A 19,844-nucleotide genomic window follows, 5' to 3' on the forward strand; every position below is an offset into this window, starting at 1 on the left:
GAAAGTAGGAACTATCGGATATTGACCAATAAGATGAAGGGGCGGGGCTAATTTGCAGCAATTATGTTCAAGGACTCAAAACCGAGTCTGATGACACCACCCACGAGTCTTTATGTCAAACCATTCAAAAGTTATTGCATAAAATCAGAAGTATCACATGTCGACCAATCAGAAGAAGGGGGAGGGTTAATGTGCACCAATGAAGGTCAAGTACTCAAAACCGAGTCAGATGACACCACCCATGACTCTCTATTTCGAACCATTCAAAAGTTATGCCAGAAAATAGGGACCGTCAAATATTGACCAATCAGAAGAAGGGGCGGGGCTAATTCATGCCAATGGAGGTCAAGTACTCAATACCGAGTCCGATGACACCACCCACATCTTTATCACAACCCGTTCAAAAGTTATGGCAGAGAAAAGTTTTCTAGGGCGCGCTGTTGAGCCATTAGGCCACGCCCATTAATGCAAACCATGATATATCAAATTTATCGCCAGGCCTGGCTTGCGTGCAAAATTTGGTGACTTTTGGGGAACTATCAAATATGGACCAATCAGATGAAGGGGGGCACGCTTTTTGGGGTCTAGCGTCGACACGGTAACGCTTTTGACAGAGAAAAGTAATGTGCATCATCGCAGGATCGAGACGCACATTTTGATGGCCTGGCTTGCGTGCAAAATTAGGTGACTTTTGGGTCACGTTTAGGGGGGCAAAAAGGCCCTCATACAGTTTGACGTACATTCACGAAAATCGGTACACACCTGTATCATGTATCAACTTAAAGAAAAGTCTCTTGGTGCCGTGGCCGAAACCGAACAGGTAGTCAGCCATTTTGAATTAATTGTGCAATTTTGGCGCAATTTATGCCATTTCCTCGGCCGTTAATGCGGCCCGAACCGTAACGTGCACCCAGGTGTGTTATACATCAAAATGTGCGTCTGGATCCTGCGCCACCCCCCCCCTTCATCTGATTGGTCCATATTTGATAGTTCCTACTTTCTGCCATAACCTTTGAATGGTTTGACATAAGGAGTCGTGGTTGGTGTCATCGGACTCGGTTTTGAGTCCTTGAACATGATTGGTGCAAATTAGCCCCGCCCCTTATTCTGATTGGTCAATATTTGATAGTCCCTATTCTCTGCCATAACTTTTGAACGGGTTGTGAGAAAGACATGTAGGTGGGGTCATCGTTTTGAGTACTTGACCTTCATTGGCCTGATTTAGCCCCGCCTCTTCTTCTGATTGGTCAATATTTAATAGATCCTATTTTCTGCCATAACTTTTGAATGGTTTGACATAGAGAGTCGTGGGTGGTGTCAACTGAATCAGTTTTGAGGACTTGACCTTCATTGGCATGAATTAGCCCCACCCCTTCTTCTGATTGGTCGATATGTGATAGATCCTGTTTTCTGCCATAACCGTTGAATGGTTTGGCATAGAGGGCCATGGGTGGTGTCATCTGACTCGGTTTTGAGTACTTGACCTTCATTGGCCTGATTTAGCCCCGCCTCTTCTTCTGATTGGTCGATATGTGATAGTTCCTATTTTCTGAAATAACTTTTGAATGGTTTGACATAGGGACTTGTGGGTGGTGTCATTGGACATGGTTTTGAGCCCTTGACCATAACCACTTTTTTCTCGACATTTCAACTTTTTTCTCAACATTTCGACATTTTACTCAACATTTCAACTTTTTTCTCGAAATTGTACTTCAACGTTAATCTCGACATTTTGACTTTTTTCTCTAAATTGTACTTCAACATTAATCTCGACATTTCAACTTTTTTCTCGATATTTCGACTTTTCTCTCAAAATGCATAATGAAAAATAATCTTCCTCCTCTAAAACATTATTTTTATTTTTCTCCTGCCTCGTCCTAATACTCTTCTGTACATATGTGAGCGGTAACTGCCAAAGAAAAACTCTGCCACCTTGCCTGCAGTGTTTGTTTGTCTGCCTTTTCAGTAAACCTCAACAACTGCTTCACATCTGGTTTTCTTGGGGGGTTGTCTGGATCAGCATCTGAGGGACTTACAAACTCATTTCCTGATTCAGGCACGTGTCGAATGCCGCCTCTAAGCCACATCAGGTTCTTTCAAAACACTTTAATAAAATAATAAAACACATTTTATATATAAAAGATTGGACTTAATTTAGATTGTAATGAAGTGCAGGATTGATATCGACAGCTCAACTGCAGATGAGTTAAGTCTGTGTCTTCAATCACTCTAATTTGAACTACAGATTAATTCAAAATGTGCAGTTTAGGTAGTGGTGTGTAAAAGGGCTGCTAAGTTAACCACGAGGCCCACGAGCGCATTTGCCCATCTGTTCTGTTCTTCGGAGTGCAGAAGCAACATGCCTCAGATGTGGCGCCTGCAACATGATGATCCACGTTCTACATCAGCGCGGGATGCATCAGTTGCTGCATTTCTTGCTGTATATTTGCATCTGTCTTGGATCTTTATCTGATGTGGTTGAGCACGTATATACGAAGGTGATTACTTATATTTATTAACGGATAGCCCCTTGAGATGAATCATCTTGTTTTCAAGGAGGTCCAACATAAAACGTACAACACAGTATAAAACAGTCACATACAACATACATAATACATAAGGCTTTCCCACACAAACCCGCCCCACACCAGTCCCCAAGACCTACCACACCCCAAGAGCACAAGTAAATACTGCATATAACACAGTAACAACAACAAGAACAACAATATTAATAATAGTCATTGACATCATCATTATTATACGATATATGAAAAAATAGATACATTATGTATAAAAAAAAATTTGAAAAAATTAAATTACATTTAAAAAATGACACAAATGAGAAGGCAATACCACTAAAGGCATTACATGGTTTATTGAGATTGGAAAATAGTGATTTTTTTTAAAGAGATGTAATGAATTGAGTTCTCTTATATTGATGGGAAGCTTGTTCCAATCTGATGGAGCTTTGAACTTAAAAGCACGTCTGCCAATTTCTTTAAATGTCATAGGAACGAAAAAGAAGGGTTGCTGAGTGTTTCTGAGAGAATATGAGGATGTATATGGAATCAAATATTGTTTTAAGTAAGATGGATAACTAAAGTGGATACATTTGAATATGAGTTGGAGCCAGTGGTATTGTCTTCTTGAGCTGAGGGGGAACCAGTTTAATGATTGATACATAAAAAAGAAATGTGATGCTAAATGCATGAGCATAATCTTATCTTCTATATGAATGTAGTGGAGAGTGCAATTGTGTAAGTGGTTAAAAGTGCTGCTACTCCTGTCTGGAAGTTCACACAGACTGCACAGAGGTACTGCCTCAGCATATAATTACACACAGCAAGCTGGCGTTGTGGAGTGATGGGTGACAGGAACGTCGTTGCTAAGAGCGCTGTTTTCCGTGACGCCGGCTTGCACTTCCACACAAAGTTTAGCTTCCCTTTTTTATGCACCTGTCACAACCTCCTAAGGTGTTAAAGTGGGTGTGACAAAAAATTTCCCTGATAAAGAGGGAGTAAAATATGACTTTTGAGATTATGAGACACAGCTGTGGACAAGAGGAAGAGATCAAATGAAGTGACACGCCAGGTAAAGCAATTTCAAAATAAAACAGGAAACATTCAAACTTAAACTGAACCAATAAGACCAATAAGCCAACAGAAAATCCCACATGATAACAGAGGATTTCACTGGATTTCAGTGTCAGGTGAATAGAATAGACTTTTGAACTAAACCTTCAAGCTCTAACCCTTCTCATCTCATTCAAAGTTTATGCAGTAATCCCTGGTTTTTCGCGGGTTACGTTCCAAAAAAAACCCGTGATAGGTGAAATCCGCAAGGTAGCAACCTTTTTTTTTTAAACAATTATTATACAAGGCTTCAAATTGCGGAGATCAGCCCCGCCCCACCGCGACCCGAGTAATTGGATTTGAACGGGTGAAAATGAAAAAAGATTATGAAAAAAAATAAAATAAGTACAGTAAGGGTGCTTTCAGACCTGTGGCCCTTTGGTTTTGTTCCGATTCAGGGGCTAAATCGATACAGTTGTTTCATTTTTCGTTTGTGTTCACAAGGCAACCGTCTGTAGTGGTTCAAAGCTGTTTACAAATGGCATGCGCGAACCAACTGTTCTCTCATTGGTCAGAAATTAATGCGGAAGGAGTTCTTCTTCCGTACCCCGGGAAAAACAACAACTATGGAGCATCGTAAGCGAGTGTGGCTAGTTTGTTTCTGTGTGTTTCTGTTCTCACTGCAAATTAACCGCTCCAGGTCTGGAATGGAAGCGAGCCGAGACCACCTCTCCTAGGAGATCTCGGCTCGCTTGTTTTGTCCCGCACCGAGCGCGATTGCTGTGTTCACATATACCAAACGAACTGATCTTTAGGGGGAAATGCTCCCTGTTTCGGAACAACGGACTGATTAGCCAATCAGAATGCAGAACACGATGCACAATGCAAATCCGTGAAGCAGCGAGACGTGAAAGGTGAACCGCGTTACAGTGAGGGATTACTGTATAATAAACTAGTTTTAGCTGAAGGCATCAGTAATCAGCTCACTCTACCTGAGTATGATCTAATACAACAGTGTTCTATCAGATCAACACGGATTATTATCTGAGCAGGATGTGTGGGTTTGAGAGTTTGTGAATGTAGTAAATAAAGAAGGGAAGATGAAAACATGGTTGGAGAAAGTCATTCTGTTGATGTGTCATGAGACAAAGTTACAGGAGAGAAAGTGACATGAAAGAGGTAACAATAAAAAACAACAAGACTTTCGGAGTTCCGGCTTTTATTGTATTATTTCCCCCAAGTAGCAAGGCTTTAGGAGAAAAAAATGACAGCACACAGAAATCTATTAAAAAATACAATTTTTTTCACTTAAGTGCTGGTTTAAAGCTGTCATTAACTCCGACTCCATTTAATCATATCCTCATTCTCTTTCTAATACATGAGTGCAGGGTACAACAGAATTACCTGCTATAACTTCTCCAGCTAGTGACTAATAGGATGACTGGGAGGTAAGGTGCAGGTAAAAAATCCTGGAGGTAAAATAATGCAGCATGCAAATCATTTCCGAGGCACATTAACTGTGCAACTGCTTTTATTTTGCTTCACATCAGCGAAAATGGCAGAACAAGTTGTTTTTGTCCCGGTTTTGCCACAAGATCAAGGCTTATTTTTCCTCTTTGTGCTTGTCCCCTGACATCTGAGTCACACTCGTGTTACAGAAGGACGTTTCACTCCCCAACTGGGGATCTGAGGGCCCAATTAATATTCAATGCAAATATTACTATCTGGTATCATAGCAACAAGGGCCACTGTGCGTCCACTGGTTACGGAAAGCTGCTGGTGAGTTTTCGAAGGGAAAGACAGAGGATTGAAGAGGCAAGAGACACACACACACACACACACACACACACACACGCACACACACACACACACACACACACACACACACACACACACACACACACACACACACACACACACACACACACACACACACACACACACAGACAAGCCAGCTGCAGCATGAAAAGGGCACCACAGTGTTGTTAGATCCACCCATTTCCATATTGGAATATAATATATCTAAACACACTTGTCTGACTAAATGATGTTCTAATTAATGGGTGACTGGTGTTGGAAATATGCTTATCCTTTAGGCACCATAATTTAAACTACTGCTCTGAGCTCGTGAGGGTACATGCAGTCATTATTTTGTTGTGTGTCATTTTTTGGGTGTTTACATTTGCATGATTAGCTGATTAAAACAGCAGTGTGCTAATACAGAGACAAGAAAAAGCATCTTATCTTCTTGGAGTTAACTGCTTTTCTGCATTAATTTGGCATGAACTAATCCAGGTCACGGGGATGCTTAAAGGCTTGACTCAGAACACCTGGATGTCTTTTTATTGGTTCTTGGAGATATTTTACCTTCCATCCAGAAGTTGATCTCAGTTCAACTGTGCTGAGAGAAACCTTTGAGAATTTGCCATAAAATGTGATCTGATCTTCAAATAAATGATAAATATTAGAAAACCACAACATGTTTCACCTGTTAACACTTACACAATTCTAATTTATCATGTCATATTTGAATACAGAGGACTCACTGTACTGTGAGAAAAGTAGGTGAACATGGTTCAATTACAACAAAAGTCAGTAGTTTGCAGTGCAATTAAAGGACTTTGGAAATGTGTTTTTAAGTTACTTTGAATAAGAAAACGCAGAAGAAGCAACTGCCGATGTGATTCATGTTAAAAATGCAATGCAGAACCTTCAGTTAGCTGAAGAAGAAACCATGAGTAACTGCTCAAGTATTGAAGTGAAACTGGAAACTGGAACAATATCTGCAACTACTCGTTGCAGATATTGTTAAATCAGCTAGCCATGATAAAGTAGCGTTGGACCGACCTAGAGTAGCTGCTGTTAGCTGCTCCCCTGCAGCTCCCGAGCAGCCGGCCAGTCAGGACGGCTGGGTGACGGTTCGGAGGAAGCGTAGTCCTAAAAGGCGCACGGAACACCACCACTCGCTTCACGTCTCTAATAGGGGTGGGGAAAAAAATCGATATTTCAATATATTGTTGTGCTCTCTGTTTCAATAAATAATCGATATACTGACGGCTAATATCGATATTTTGTTTACAACACACATAATGGTTTACGCGGTTCTCACCACACTATTGTTCAAGCTCTGCCCCGCCCGCCCCCGCTGCCCTCGTGAACAAAACAAACATGTCGAAGCGGCCGCCTGAGAAACCAGCTCAGAAAATACAGAACGACCGGTTTACTCCATACAGACAGCGGGCTGTGCAGCACTGTTAATGCTGGAAATTACTTGCTGTTTGAGCCGGTGTTTAAGCTGCCATATGCGTTAATCTCCGCTCGCACAGACAACCAGCTGCGTTAAGAAACGGACCCCACTCGCGCTCCACGTGAGGAGAGCGCGTCGTACTGTAATACAGAATTATTCCACCTATTACAGACGCCGTTAAAGTAAATGATAGTCAGTCTTTTTGTGTTGTAACGTTTATGCTTGTCACTCTGTAAGTGATCCTCGCTCGTATCCTTCCGTGTCCAGTCAACCGTGTGCTGGGAAAACCTGCAGATCATTGAATCACCAGACACGTTACACACGGACACGGACACACTCGGACACACGCCCACCCGTGCACAACCAGTGTTCAGTGCTTTGGATACTTCAGCTTAAATTTCAAAATGTTATATTAGTTCAATGAAGTTCATATTATTTATATTTATTATAGCTTGTTTGGTTTCTTCTGTTATCGGATAAAGTTTGTCATGAAATAAGTGAAAAATGCCTGATGCTTCATGGCAATATGTGTGTGTGGTGACAGAATAAATTAGACAGGCTAAAAGGATATTGGAAAAGAAGGGATATTGAAAAGCCTATTTGAGTTATTTATTTCTTAGTTATTTCACAATAATTATTTGTGAAATAATTATTTCACTAGTTATTTTACAGTCATATAATTCAGGCAACAGCGCAAACATTTTTCTAATAACACTAATCCACATCAATATCGGATCAAATCGAATCAAATGGTGATAATCGATTCTGAATCTTAAGAATCGGATCAATTCTTGACATTTTAATAGATACCCAGCCCTAGGAGGCTGTGAGCTACTATGCAAAATTAAGTTGCTTACTGACTTTTCAGTATTAGAAACAAAGCAGTGCACTGTCCTGGTTTATATAAAACATGTTATTAGTGTTCATGCACTTTAATTTGTCCAGCTGTACAGTGTTTACATTTACAAGCCTAGGAGACAGTGAGGAAATATACAAATGCACTTTCTTGTATGAAGTTTTGGCATTGAATAAATGCATAACTACAGATGTTTTCCTTTTTATAGGTATTTTTTCTTTTTCAGTCCCATATATTGTGATATATCGCTCTTACCGATATATTGAATATCGAAAATATCGTGATATTATCGATATCCTGGGCCACATATCGCCAAAGTATCGAATCGGGACTTACCCGTATCGTCCCACCGCTAGTCTCTAACCGTTTTCCCCCACTCAGCGACACACCCCCTGAGAAACCGACCCTGGTGATTGGCAACTCCATAGGGAGGCATGTGAGGCCGACTCCAGCGACCATAGTTAGGTGCATCCCGGGGGCCAGAGCGGGCGACATTGAAGCAAATTTGAAGCTGCTGGCAAAGAGTAATTGTAAATTTGGTAAAGTTATCATACATGTCGGCGCTAATGACCGTCTACGCCAGTCGGAAGTCACTAAAGTTAATATTGTGTTGGTGTGTAACTACACCAAAACCATGTCGGACTCCGTAGGTTTCTCTGGTCCCCTCCCCAATCTGACCAGCGATGATATGTTTAGCCGCATGTCATCACTTCGCCGCTGGTTGTCTCGGTGGTGTTCAGAAAACGACGTGGCCTTTATTGACAATTGGAAGACGTTTTGGGGAAAGCCCGATCTGATTAGAAGAGACAGCATTCATCCCACCTGGGATGGTGCAGCTCTTATTTCTAGAAATCTGGCCAATATTATTAGATACTCCCCCTGGCAATCCAGGGCCCAGGCCAGGATGCAGAGCAGCAGTCTTACACACTTCTCTGTTGCTTCTCGAGGACCAATAGTTCCTAACAGAGTTCTCCGTTCTCAGAGTGCAGGTTTACTCGTAATTCCTAGAGTATCCAAATGTAGATTTGGAGGGCCAGCGTTCTGCTATCAGGAACCATTACTATGGAACCAAATTTCAATCTGGGTTAAGGAGGCTGACACCACCTCTAAACCTTTAAAACCAAACTTAAAACGTTTCTGTTTAGTAAAGCCTATAGTCAGTGTTCAGTAAACCTCTAGTTAGTGTTAGTAAACCTCTAGTTAGTGTAAACTCTATTGTGTTAAAGTCAGTAGTCATAGCTGCAGCTCTAGAACAAGACTATAATAGTTTTTTTATAGTAGCTGCTTCAGGGGGCACCAACATGATCTGCTGGGCGGTGCCCCTCACCCTTTTTCTCTTCTCCTCTTCCATTTTTTATTAATTATAAGTATCTCATAGCCACCATTGTTGTCCGTCGTTCTTGTAGTTGGTTGTGCAATAACTTATTGTGGTTTGGTGTGAGCTTGTTTTTTATGGTCTTTACTGTGCATCTTGGCACACATATTTGTGTTTGAGGCCTGAAACAGCTTTCTAATATGTACAGCATATGTCCAGGCAGCTCAACGATTCACACCATGGAAGCCATGAGTTTTGGTGCATATGTGAACTCCTGCAAGCGTGACACGCTTGTCTACTGTAACATGCATCTATATGCTTATCTGTGTGGATTTGTTTACATTTCTTTACTATTAGTTTTTGTAAGATTTGCCTTCTTCTGCACCAGGACTCTCAATCACTCATTAAAACCCTGCACATTCTCCGCTATAGACCTCCTCAACTCACCAGTGCCATTATAGTATTTCAGCAATTGCGTCCCACATGAATAATTTAGGTGAATTGAAGATTGAACCAGGACCTGAGGCACAACAGGCACTTGTTTTATCTCACTGAGATTTTTAAGATAGCTCCCTGCTATTGGTTAACATGTACGAAATATCAGTGGGGAAGCTGAAGACTCGCTGGAGGTTCTGTTACAAACGCGCGATTAAAGCACGGTACAAGGTCAGAGAGGGGGGCGTATCTTGTTTTCTCATTAGAAAGCCCTGTAACCTCTGTGGCTATGTGGTCAAATAGCCCACAGAGTGAATCATGTAATCAATCCGCTGTCTCAGACTTTATGTTTGTAAGCGATAGCTTAGCCACTTTATACTTCCTGATGTGGTGTTAGTAAGACACAGCGTTAAAGATGTCATATGTTTTCTATGTTTGTGTACATCATTGCAACATCATCATCATCATCATCATCATCATCATCATCATCATCATCGTCATCCTCCTCATCATTCTGTTTTATTTGTATTTTCCACAGCGTCCTAATCTTTTTGGAACAGGGGTCGTAGACAGAGGTGTCAAGTAACGAAGTACAAATACTTCGTTACCTTACTTAAGTAGAAATTTTGGTTATCTATACTTCACTGGAGTCATTATTTTTCAGACGACTTTTTACTTTTACTCCTTACATTTTCACGCAATTATCTGTACTTTTTACTCCTTACATTTTAAAAACAGCCTTGTTACTCTATTTCATTTTGGCCTTTAAAAAAAAACTATCCAGTTAAATTGCTCCATCCGGATAGAGTGAATTTGGTTGTGGTTGTTTCAGATGTTCTTGTCCAGTTTTGTTCTTACATCCGTTCCCTCAGATTCCTGCAACTAAACTTGGATGTACATTCCAATAAAGGTTAGGATAAATGATAACATGCCTCTGAAGTTTGACCTTTTGCACCATTACAATACTTATAGGCAACTAGTCATCATATCTCCTGCTCTCGGAAACACATGTTAATGCTCAATAGTACACATATATGGTTCTTTAATATATTTGCATTATACTAAGATGCATTCCTTTTCAATGGCTTTTGTCCTTAATGGCTTTTTTCCCCCTTACATTACTTTTACTTTTATACTTTAAGTAGTTTTGAAACCAGTACTTTTATACTTTTACTTGAGTAAAAAACTTGAGTTGATACTTCAACTTCTACATGAGTATTTTTAAACTCTAGTATCTATACTTCTACCTGAGTAATGAATGTGAATACTGAAGACACCTCTGGTCATAGAGGAGGTCTCGCTCTCTTTTTTGTCAACACTCTCTCTCTCTCTCCTCCATCAGGAAAAGGAAGATTCTTTCGCTTCCGTTTCTCAGCCTTACGTCTCCTGGGTATCAGCAAGCAGTCCCTGCCCCAGGAGGACCCTGACGCTGTCACGGTGGACTCTCCACGCCACAGCGACGGTTCTGTGGCTACGCGGGACTACCAACTTCCTGCTACCCGTGAGAGCTGCAGTCCCTCCTACGCCAATGACACTCGTGCCCTAATTGGCCCCAGCCACTGCTCAACCCCTGTGTCTGGGCCTCTGGACCACTCGTCGCCCAAAGGCCCCTGGGGTCAGATATACCCAGAGCAGGCCACTGCACAGACTCAACAGCAGAGCCAAGAGGATACACTCATCACAACTCCTTCAATCCCGGGTCTCACTCCAACCGCCTCCAAAGAGAGTATGTGCAGTATTCGCAGAGCGTCCTCTGTGCATGACATGGAAGGCTTCGGGTCCAAGTCCAAGAGTGTGTTCAGGGACAGGCATGCCAGCGAAGGTAGAGATATTCTATTCCATTGCAAACTTTTATAGATTTACAGTCAGCTTAATCGAGAAAAGCATTTCCGGAATATTTTATGCCAACATCTGTGTTATTTAACACTTTATTTCCAGCCCAGAAGCAGTAGCCCAGAAGGACTGACAGTGCTTACACTGAGTAAAGCTTGAGTCACATTTAGATTTGAGAGTAGAAGAGACTATAACCCTTAGGTTTTTGTAAATGTGTGGAACAACAGTTGCACGATTTCTCATTTCATATTTATGCCCACAACTGTTCTGATTCCATGGAGACTTCTTGCTGGCAACACACTGCTCTCACATTTAAATATTTACCACATTGTCTGTGGAAACATCAAATGAAATGTAATCTTCCTGCTATTCCTCACTATTGATTTTATAACACTGATCAAAACCGACTTTATTTCAATTTCAATTCAATTCAATTTTATTTATATAGCGTCTATTACAACAGAAGTTGAACATGACCCCCGAGCAGTTATTACATAAACATAACATAAACAATGGCAGGTAAAAAACTCTGCTAGTGGGAGAAAAATCTTAAGCCAAACAGTGGCAAGAAAAACTCCCCTTTAGGATGGAAGAAACCTTGAGCAGGACCTGGCTGGAGGATGTTCTGAGAATTACTTGGACATCCTGCTTATAATACATTACAGTAATCTAGCCTAGAAGACACAAACGTGTGAATTAGTTTTTCTGCATCACTCTGCGAGAGGATTTTCCTAATCTTTGCAATATTACGGAGATGGAAAGACGCTGTTTTACAAACCTGATTAATATACGGTTTAAATGACAAATCCTGATCAAAAATAACACCAAGGCTTGTACTGGAAGTCATCGCAACACCATTTCATCCCTTCCTAAAATGCTTTGGACCAAAAAGAATTACCTCTGTTTTATCGGAGTTTAGAAGCAAAACATTTCCAGACATCCAGTCCTTGATGTCCCTAAGACATGCCTGAAGTTTAGCTAACGGTTCTGTCTCATCCGGCTTCATAGACAAATAGAGCTGCGTATCATCAGCATAGCAATGAAAGTGTATGCCGTGATTCTGGATTATACTTCCCAATGGCTGCATGTATAAACTGAACAAGATTGGCCCTAGCACTGAACCCTGCGGAACACCATAACAGACCCTCGACTGTTCTGAAGGAACCTCATGTACAACAAACTGGAATCTGTCAGATAGATATGATTTAAACCAACGTAGAGCTGCCCCTTTGATCCTAACAACATGCTCTAACCTGTGCAGTAAGATGCTGATCTACAGTGTCAAAAGCAGCACTGAGGTCCAGTAGAACCAGTATGGACACTAATCCCTTATCTGAGGCCATAAGAAGGTCATTTCTGACTCAAACCAGTGCTGTCTCTGTGATATAATGCATTCTGAACCCTGACTGAAACAATTCAAACAGATCATTTTTATACAAATGGTCACATAACTGGGTTGCCTTTACCTTTTCCAGAATTGTAGATATAGATTAGATTAGATTAGATTAGAATACTTTATTGTCTGTCCCAATGGTGACAGAAATTCCTCTTTGACAGGGCTCACAAACACATTCACACATTCCCATCAAGACACATTACAATAGAAAACGAATAAATACATTAAAAAGAAAAAAAAACTGTAAATAAGTTAGAACAGACATGACTAGTGCCTGTTAAAAGTGCAATGATCTATTTAAAGGAGCATGAGGCAGGATTGAGGCAGGATTTATGAAAAAAATTCGTATACGTTTTAAGTTTTCTAGTAATAATGTCAGATGAAGCGTTCCAAACCAAAAGAATGAGCCCTCTAGTGTATCTCTCCTTTGCCTTGAACAGGCTGTGTGCTGCAAAATGCGCTGCAATGGTGACCGGAATTTTCCCGCGCTGTCCTGCGTATGTGACGTCACATGACGCTGCATGTGCGTTCTCCCCGTTCTCCCGTGCCGGCTTCACTGTTGGCTGCAGTACCCCCGACGGCCGTCGTGGCGAAGGGTGGCGCTAGAGAGTCTCATTTCTTAAAAGGAGCCTCATGCTCCTTTAATAGTGTTCAGAATTATTGTGGCAGATGGAATGAATGATTTTTGTAAATGTTTTTCCGGGCCAGTGGAATTTATACCTTCTGCCTGACGGCAGTAGTTGAAATGAGTGTTGGATGAGAGAGGTCTTCTGTGATCAGAGTGGCCTTCCTGATCACAGAGCGGTTGTAGAGATCAGACAGGGGGGGGTGTTGTGATCTGTATATTTTGCTGGCCTGGTTTATTATTCCGGAGAGTCTGGTTTTGTGTTTGGTGGTGAGCAAGTTGTACCAGGATGAGATGTTGAATGTAAGAATGGATTCAATGAGTGAATGGTAAACCAGAGTTAAAATGTCTTTGCTGATATTAAATGTCCTTAGATTCATCAGCAGGTGGAGGTGCTGTTGTGCCTTCTTGTAAATAGTCTGTATGCTGTGTGAAGGACAGGCATGTGTCGATCTCAGTCCCCAAGTATTTGAAGGACTGGACCTGCTCTACCAGCTGCCACTGGATGCTGAGCGGCTGGAAAAGAGATGGCGTTATTGCTGCCTTGCTTCTTCCTCCACAGCACAGCTCCTTTGTTTTGGCAATGTTCAGCTCGAGTGAGTTCTCACTGAAGGTTTGGACCAGGTCGCTGACGGCCTGCTGGTACTGAGTCAGGGCATCAGAACCAGTCATGTGGGCCACCAATGCCATGTCGTCTGCATATTTAAAAAGTGTCATTCCTTCACTGCTGCAAGAGATGTTGTTGGTATATGCAGAGAAGAGGATGGGGGATAAAACACAACCTTGAGGAAGCCCTGTGTTTAAAACCAGTTTGCTCGATTTAAAACCATTCACAAGCACTTGTTGTGGTCTGTCCTGTAAAAAGTTATAAATCCATAAAAGCAGTGTTGGATGCACCTGAAGATCTGACTGGCGGTGCAGCAGGGTGCTGGTGTTTACAGTGTTAAAAGCAGAGGAGAAGTCCATTAATAAAATCCTGGTGTGTGGGTGTGTAGTCCAGTGCTTTGTGACAGTGTCTAAAAGTGTGAGCCTTGCATCCTAAATAGAAGGTTGGAAATTGGTCTATAATTAGCTCAGATGTCTGGGTCAAGAGGAGGTTTTTTAAATAAAGATTTAATTACTGCAACTTCGGAAACCTGTGGTACATATCCCAAGTTTAGGGATACGTTGATCTGGTCCAGTATTCTTGTGTCAATAAGAGAAAGAACATTTTTGATTAGTTGCGTCGGAATGGGGTCTAACGTACACGTGGTTGATTTAGCTCTATTGATGACTGAGGTCAGTTCAGGGAGGTCTACAGGAGCAAAACTGTCTAGACTCAAGTCAGAGTCTAAGGAAGTCGCAAAAGCTGAAGAAACGCCCACAGCCGCTACCGGGTGGGCCTGGTTGATTTCTTCTCTAATTTTGTTGATTTTACTGTTAAAGAAGCTCATAAAGTCTTCACAACTGAGAGCAGCAGGAAGGAGTTGTGACCCTTTGTCAGCCTGGCTACAGTGCTGAATAGAAAAGGTGGGTTACTTTTGTTATCCTCTATCAACGATGAATAATAAGCTAATCTAGCTTTGCAAATGGCTTTTTATATACTATTAGACTATCTTTCCATTCACGATAGGTATCTACAGACTCACAAGAGTACCACTTCCTTTCCATTTTACGCATGTTTTGTTTCAACATGCGGATATCTGAATTATACCAGGGAGTTAAGCTCCTATGGTTAGAGACCCTCCTTAAAAGGAGCAACTGCATCTAAAGCTAAGTGCAGCAAATTAGCAGTCTTACTAACATGGAAATCAACATCTGCAGAGGTATAACCCAGCTCACTAACTTCAACTGCTTCACTATTTTTCACTGTCGTTTCATCGGACAAACATCTGCTAAAATAATACCTCCTATTTTGCGCTTCAACGTCAACAATGTTAAATTCAAACATTATTAAATAGTGGTCGGATAAGAGAGAGTTTACAGGCAACACCAACAGATCATCAGGTTCAACACCGTAGGTGATAACGAGATCGAGGGTATTATTAAAACAGTCCGGTTGAAGATTGAAGATTATCGCTTACAACATCCATACAAGTGTTAAAGTCACCCACTATTATGAATTTATCTGTACGGATCAATAAACCAGATAGGAAATATGAAAATTCAGACAGAAACTCTAGATAAGCACCAGCAGGGGGCCGGTACACTACCACTAACAAAACTGGCTTCTCTGATTTCCAGCTCGGGATTTTTAGACTAAGCATGAGGTTTTCGAATGTATTATTACAGTAAATAGTGGTCTTAATTCAGACTGAAATATGATTTAATCTTAATTTGACAAGCGTATTTTTAAAAAAGAGGAATGAAAAGAGGACAAAAAGAAGTATTTTATTCTTCCCACACCAAATGCAATATGCTAACCTCACTGTTGGGTCCTACGCATAGTACAAAGCAAACTAGGTGAAAATCTTGTACGGTAGGGTGCAGGCATGAGGTCTCTGGTTGCCAACAACAATGAAGCTCCTTTACCAAGATAGAAAAGCAAGAAGGCAAGAAGCAGCAAAGTAAGAAGTTAGTGGGACATGAGACCCTCAGGTCTGCAACGAGATCTCTCAAGAGAGTTTCTGATCTGCACAAGGCTAGGAAGAGATACAGGCATCTTCTTCTCTGCATCCGCCTGGACCACTTCCCATCACCACAGGAGCTTCAACCAGCAAGGGTTTGCAAACTGTGTCCTGGAAATGTCTCACTGGAGTATGCACTAAAGATGCCGTCTAATGCTGTGACTTAGATGAAGGTCAGATTGTATCACATTAAAAACATTTAGTTGGAACATTATTGACCAAAATCTCTGTCGTCCCAAAACAGGGAAGCTGTGGGCCATTTCTCTAGCGTTATTAAATGTTGAGTTTGTTCTCTCAGATGTAAGTCACTTTGGATAAAAGTGTCTGCTAAATGACAGTAATAGTAGTAGTAGTTATTGTGATTCAACATCTTTTCACTAAGCATTTCCTGCCCTCATTTATAGAAGATGAAGGTGCAAGTCCCTCTCGCTAGCCTTGTTTCCTTCAGGCCACTCAGTCTTCGCTGTCCTTTAACCATGATTCTCATTCAAATAGCTACGAGCAGCTGACACGGTTATATGTCAACTTCACTGAAACGAATTGTTCATGGGTAGAGGAGGAGGGCTTAAAGACAGCACCGATTCATCATCACGGAGAGAGTTCTCCCTTACTCACCTCCACTCCCCTTTTCTCTCTCTCTCCTCTGCCATGTTGCTGCCATCGCAGACAATGGTCGCAATATAAAAGGTAATCAACCTGCTGCGTCTTGAGCTCATGGATCTTGGCACGCCCATATAGATACTACATGTATACTGCTTGCTGCATGAATTTTCCACCATAAGGTTCATGTAGAATGTTGGCCTTGGTGGATGATTGAGTATGTTTGTAAGTTCTTCTGCCAAAATCCTCAAGGGCTGGTGCAACACACAGTGACAGTCTCAGCAGCCTGCTTGACTCAAACTGTTCACCTAGGGCAAGGCTACGTGAAACGGCCGCACATACTCGTGCACATGCTTGCATGAAGCTAGGCATTACATTTCTATCTCACACTTTTTCTATTGAATGACACTTTACATGGCGATACCTCTCACTGCCTGTAACCTCTGCTTTCTTGTTTACAACCCTTGACTCAATGATGCCACGTCTCAACGAATAGAAACCTGACTGTTTCCATTCAGTATATATGTCCCTCGTTTCGTCCGTCTTGTGCACCAGCCATGCTCATTCTGCATGCATTCCACAGGACGTCTCCATCCAAAAACATGCTTTATACATTGCTTTCAGTTTTCAAGGTTTTGTTGTTTTATTTAAGTGAAATTGATGAGTTTGGTTGCATAAATTGCCCTAACAGAATGTCCTTTTCAAGTTTACAGAGATGTATTCGCAGAGCTGCTGTAGTGAGTCAACTACAGTATAATGCTGTTGACTTTGTTTATACCCATGACTTTACAATCCAACCAACTCTCCACATTCCCACTCTCCCCCTCTACCTCCTATTTCTTCTCTTCTCTGGTTTGCTAGTATCGCGTTCCTGGATGGCTGGGGGTATGGCTACAGCTTTTTTTTTTCATTTAAGTTGTTCTCTATGACTGCTCTGATGTATCCTGACTGTGGCATGTATTGACGCTGCGCATGCAATCTTTCATCCTCAGCTGTCTGCTTCTCTGTCCTTGACTCTCAATCACTGTTGTTCTTGGTGAAAACGGAGGAGAAACAGTGCGATCCTCCTCTGCTGGCTCACGCAACTGAATCAGCACTTCTCTTTCACTTTTGATCACTCTCATCGGGCCACGTGTGTGTGTGTGTGTGTGTGTGTGTGTGTGCGTGTGCGTGTGCGTGCGTGTGTGTGTGTGCGTGTGTGTGTGTGGTTCTGTTGCATATTGTTGTAGTGTTGAATGTTTTCTCAAGAGGCCACGGAGTTAATACCAGAAAGTCAGTTTTCATTATTAAAACTAGTGGAGAACATTAAATAGTACCATGAGGGGGTATTTGAGGGGGTATAGAGGGTCTGCATTGACGTCACTTCCCCACTGGACCAGCCCCCTTACTCGCACTGAGCGGCAAAACATCAGCAAAAATGTCTGCAACTAGTGGAAAAGACAGCCGATTATTGGCTTAAAAGGCAGTTGGACTTAACAGTGACCCGTACAGTTACCCCAAGAACCAGTGGTCCATCGACATACATTTTTGGCCACGAATCCAGTTTCGCCGGGGAAATACAAAATTCTTGACGCTTGGTCCTACTTCAAGGCAGGATTTGTTGGCGAAATTAAAGTGATGAGGAAACCGAACTTTATGATTTGACCGTTTAACGTTAGCTACCCGAAAATCCAACATTACTTGATTACCCTGATTACCTGCGAATTGCAGCGATCCATTTGTCACTCTTAAGCTTATTTTTCGGCAGTCTGTAAAACAGTAACTCTGATTTCTTGCTAAATCTAAGTTTACGCTGCCACTCAGTCTTTCTGACGCTCAGTCTTTCTGCCACTCAGTGGGCGTAACCCGCTATGAAGTTGCGAGTTGAGTTGCAAGTTGAGTTTTTAAAGGTGGTTTTACAGACTGTGAGAGGTGGAATAATTTATCATGCATTAAATAATGTCTTTCTTTTACCAACAGTTTCTCTTTTTATGAGAAACCTTAAACATGAGTGTTTAATCAGAGGCTGTGGACTTTATTTGGGTATATGTTTGATGTATGTATGATCACTGTTGTGTTGTGGTGAAACTCACTCCCAAAGTACATGCAACCCCATCGTCACGAGCCATTTCCAAACTATCACAAATGAAGGCCAGGGTGTTTTCTGACATCCGCGGTTCACAACCCCTACAAGACCAACAACTGGCCAACCACGGGACAAGACGATTCACCTTTTATCAACAGCTTCTCCGCTCTATCGCCTTTTCTTTCAGGGCCGCTCAGCCAGATCAAATCGAGCCTGCTGGGATCCACCTCCGACTCCAACCTCAACAAGTACAGCACGATAAATAAGATCCCCCTCATCACACTCAACTTCTCTGAAGCCAGCAATGAAAAGAAGTGCCCCTCTTCCCCATCCTCCGAGAAGACCATCATCGCACCAAAAGTCAAAGACCGTACACACAACGTTACAGACAAGGTTACGCAGGTGAGACCACAAAAATCTCCACTTATCGGCTGTAATAGATTCTGTTATCTGTCAAAATGAATTTCTTAAAACATATTTTAAAGGCAACAAATCTGATATATACATTTAAACTGCTTAACTGCAGAGGAAAACACATTTGCAAGGTACATGTAGATGAGCTCGGCTACTGACCTGGCAACATTTAGGCAGCATGTTCAGATAAAACAAGTGAAATGTAAGATGTAGCACATGGACCTATTTTAAAATGCCATTTCAATGATCCGTCTATAGATGTATGCCTGCTGAGTCAACTGAATCAACCTTGTTATGGGCATGCCAAGTAGTGGCATGACCATATTGCAATTGTCCAAAACGGCCCAAAGGGCAATGTTGCTAGCATTTTGCCAGAAAAGCTAAAGTCGCAAAAGAACCGGCTACGAAGCAGCGGGTGTATAGCATGACCCCACTTTTATATGGAAGAAAAAAATCCCCCAAAAAAGAAACACGTCCGATAAAACCTGAAAAATGCAGGCGATTTATTAGTATCCAGAAAAGGTTTCCCTTTTCTTAATCTTCAGCTTCTTCTTCTTCTTCTGCAGGCTTTTTCGTCCGTTAATACGGCCCGAACCTCAACATGCACCCATGCATGGCATACATCGTTAGATGCGTCTCCATCGTGCCTTGATGGGCATTACTTTTCTCAGTCAAAAGTGTTACCGTGGCAACGCTAGCGGCTAGCAAGCAAAAAAAATCATAGAGGCATCATTCAAACACTCGATACTCTGCTCTAAAGGACTGTACAACCTCATTATGCCAATTATTACAGTAACTGTCAATTTAAAAGAATTTGACTTTGGACGGTTGTTGCTAGGCAACAGGTTATCGTAGAGACATCGTACAAATGTTCCTTGAC

The 19,844-nt window shown here is 41.7% G+C and overlaps 1 protein-coding gene across 1 annotated transcript in view; it reads left to right on the forward strand.

Annotated features, from left to right (window-relative positions):
- The window catches only part of kcnh7 (potassium channel, voltage gated eag related subfamily H, member 7), a 183,947-nt gene that overhangs the window by 57,047 nt on the left and 107,056 nt on the right, over nucleotides 1–19,844 (forward strand). The window contains exons 4-7 of the mRNA XM_061715371.1: nucleotides 10,768–11,247; nucleotides 16,552–16,572; nucleotides 17,347–17,370; nucleotides 18,738–18,952. Coding sequence (XP_061571355.1) covers nucleotides 10,768–11,247; nucleotides 16,552–16,572; nucleotides 17,347–17,370; nucleotides 18,738–18,952 — 740 coding nt within the window. The remainder of the gene's footprint in view (nucleotides 1–10,767; nucleotides 11,248–16,551; nucleotides 16,573–17,346; nucleotides 17,371–18,737; nucleotides 18,953–19,844) is intronic.

The sequence above is a fragment of the Cololabis saira genome, chromosome 24, assembly GCF_033807715.1.
Source record: "Cololabis saira isolate AMF1-May2022 chromosome 24, fColSai1.1, whole genome shotgun sequence".
In the NCBI taxonomy this organism is placed as follows: Eukaryota; Metazoa; Chordata; class Actinopteri; order Beloniformes; family Belonidae; genus Cololabis; species Cololabis saira.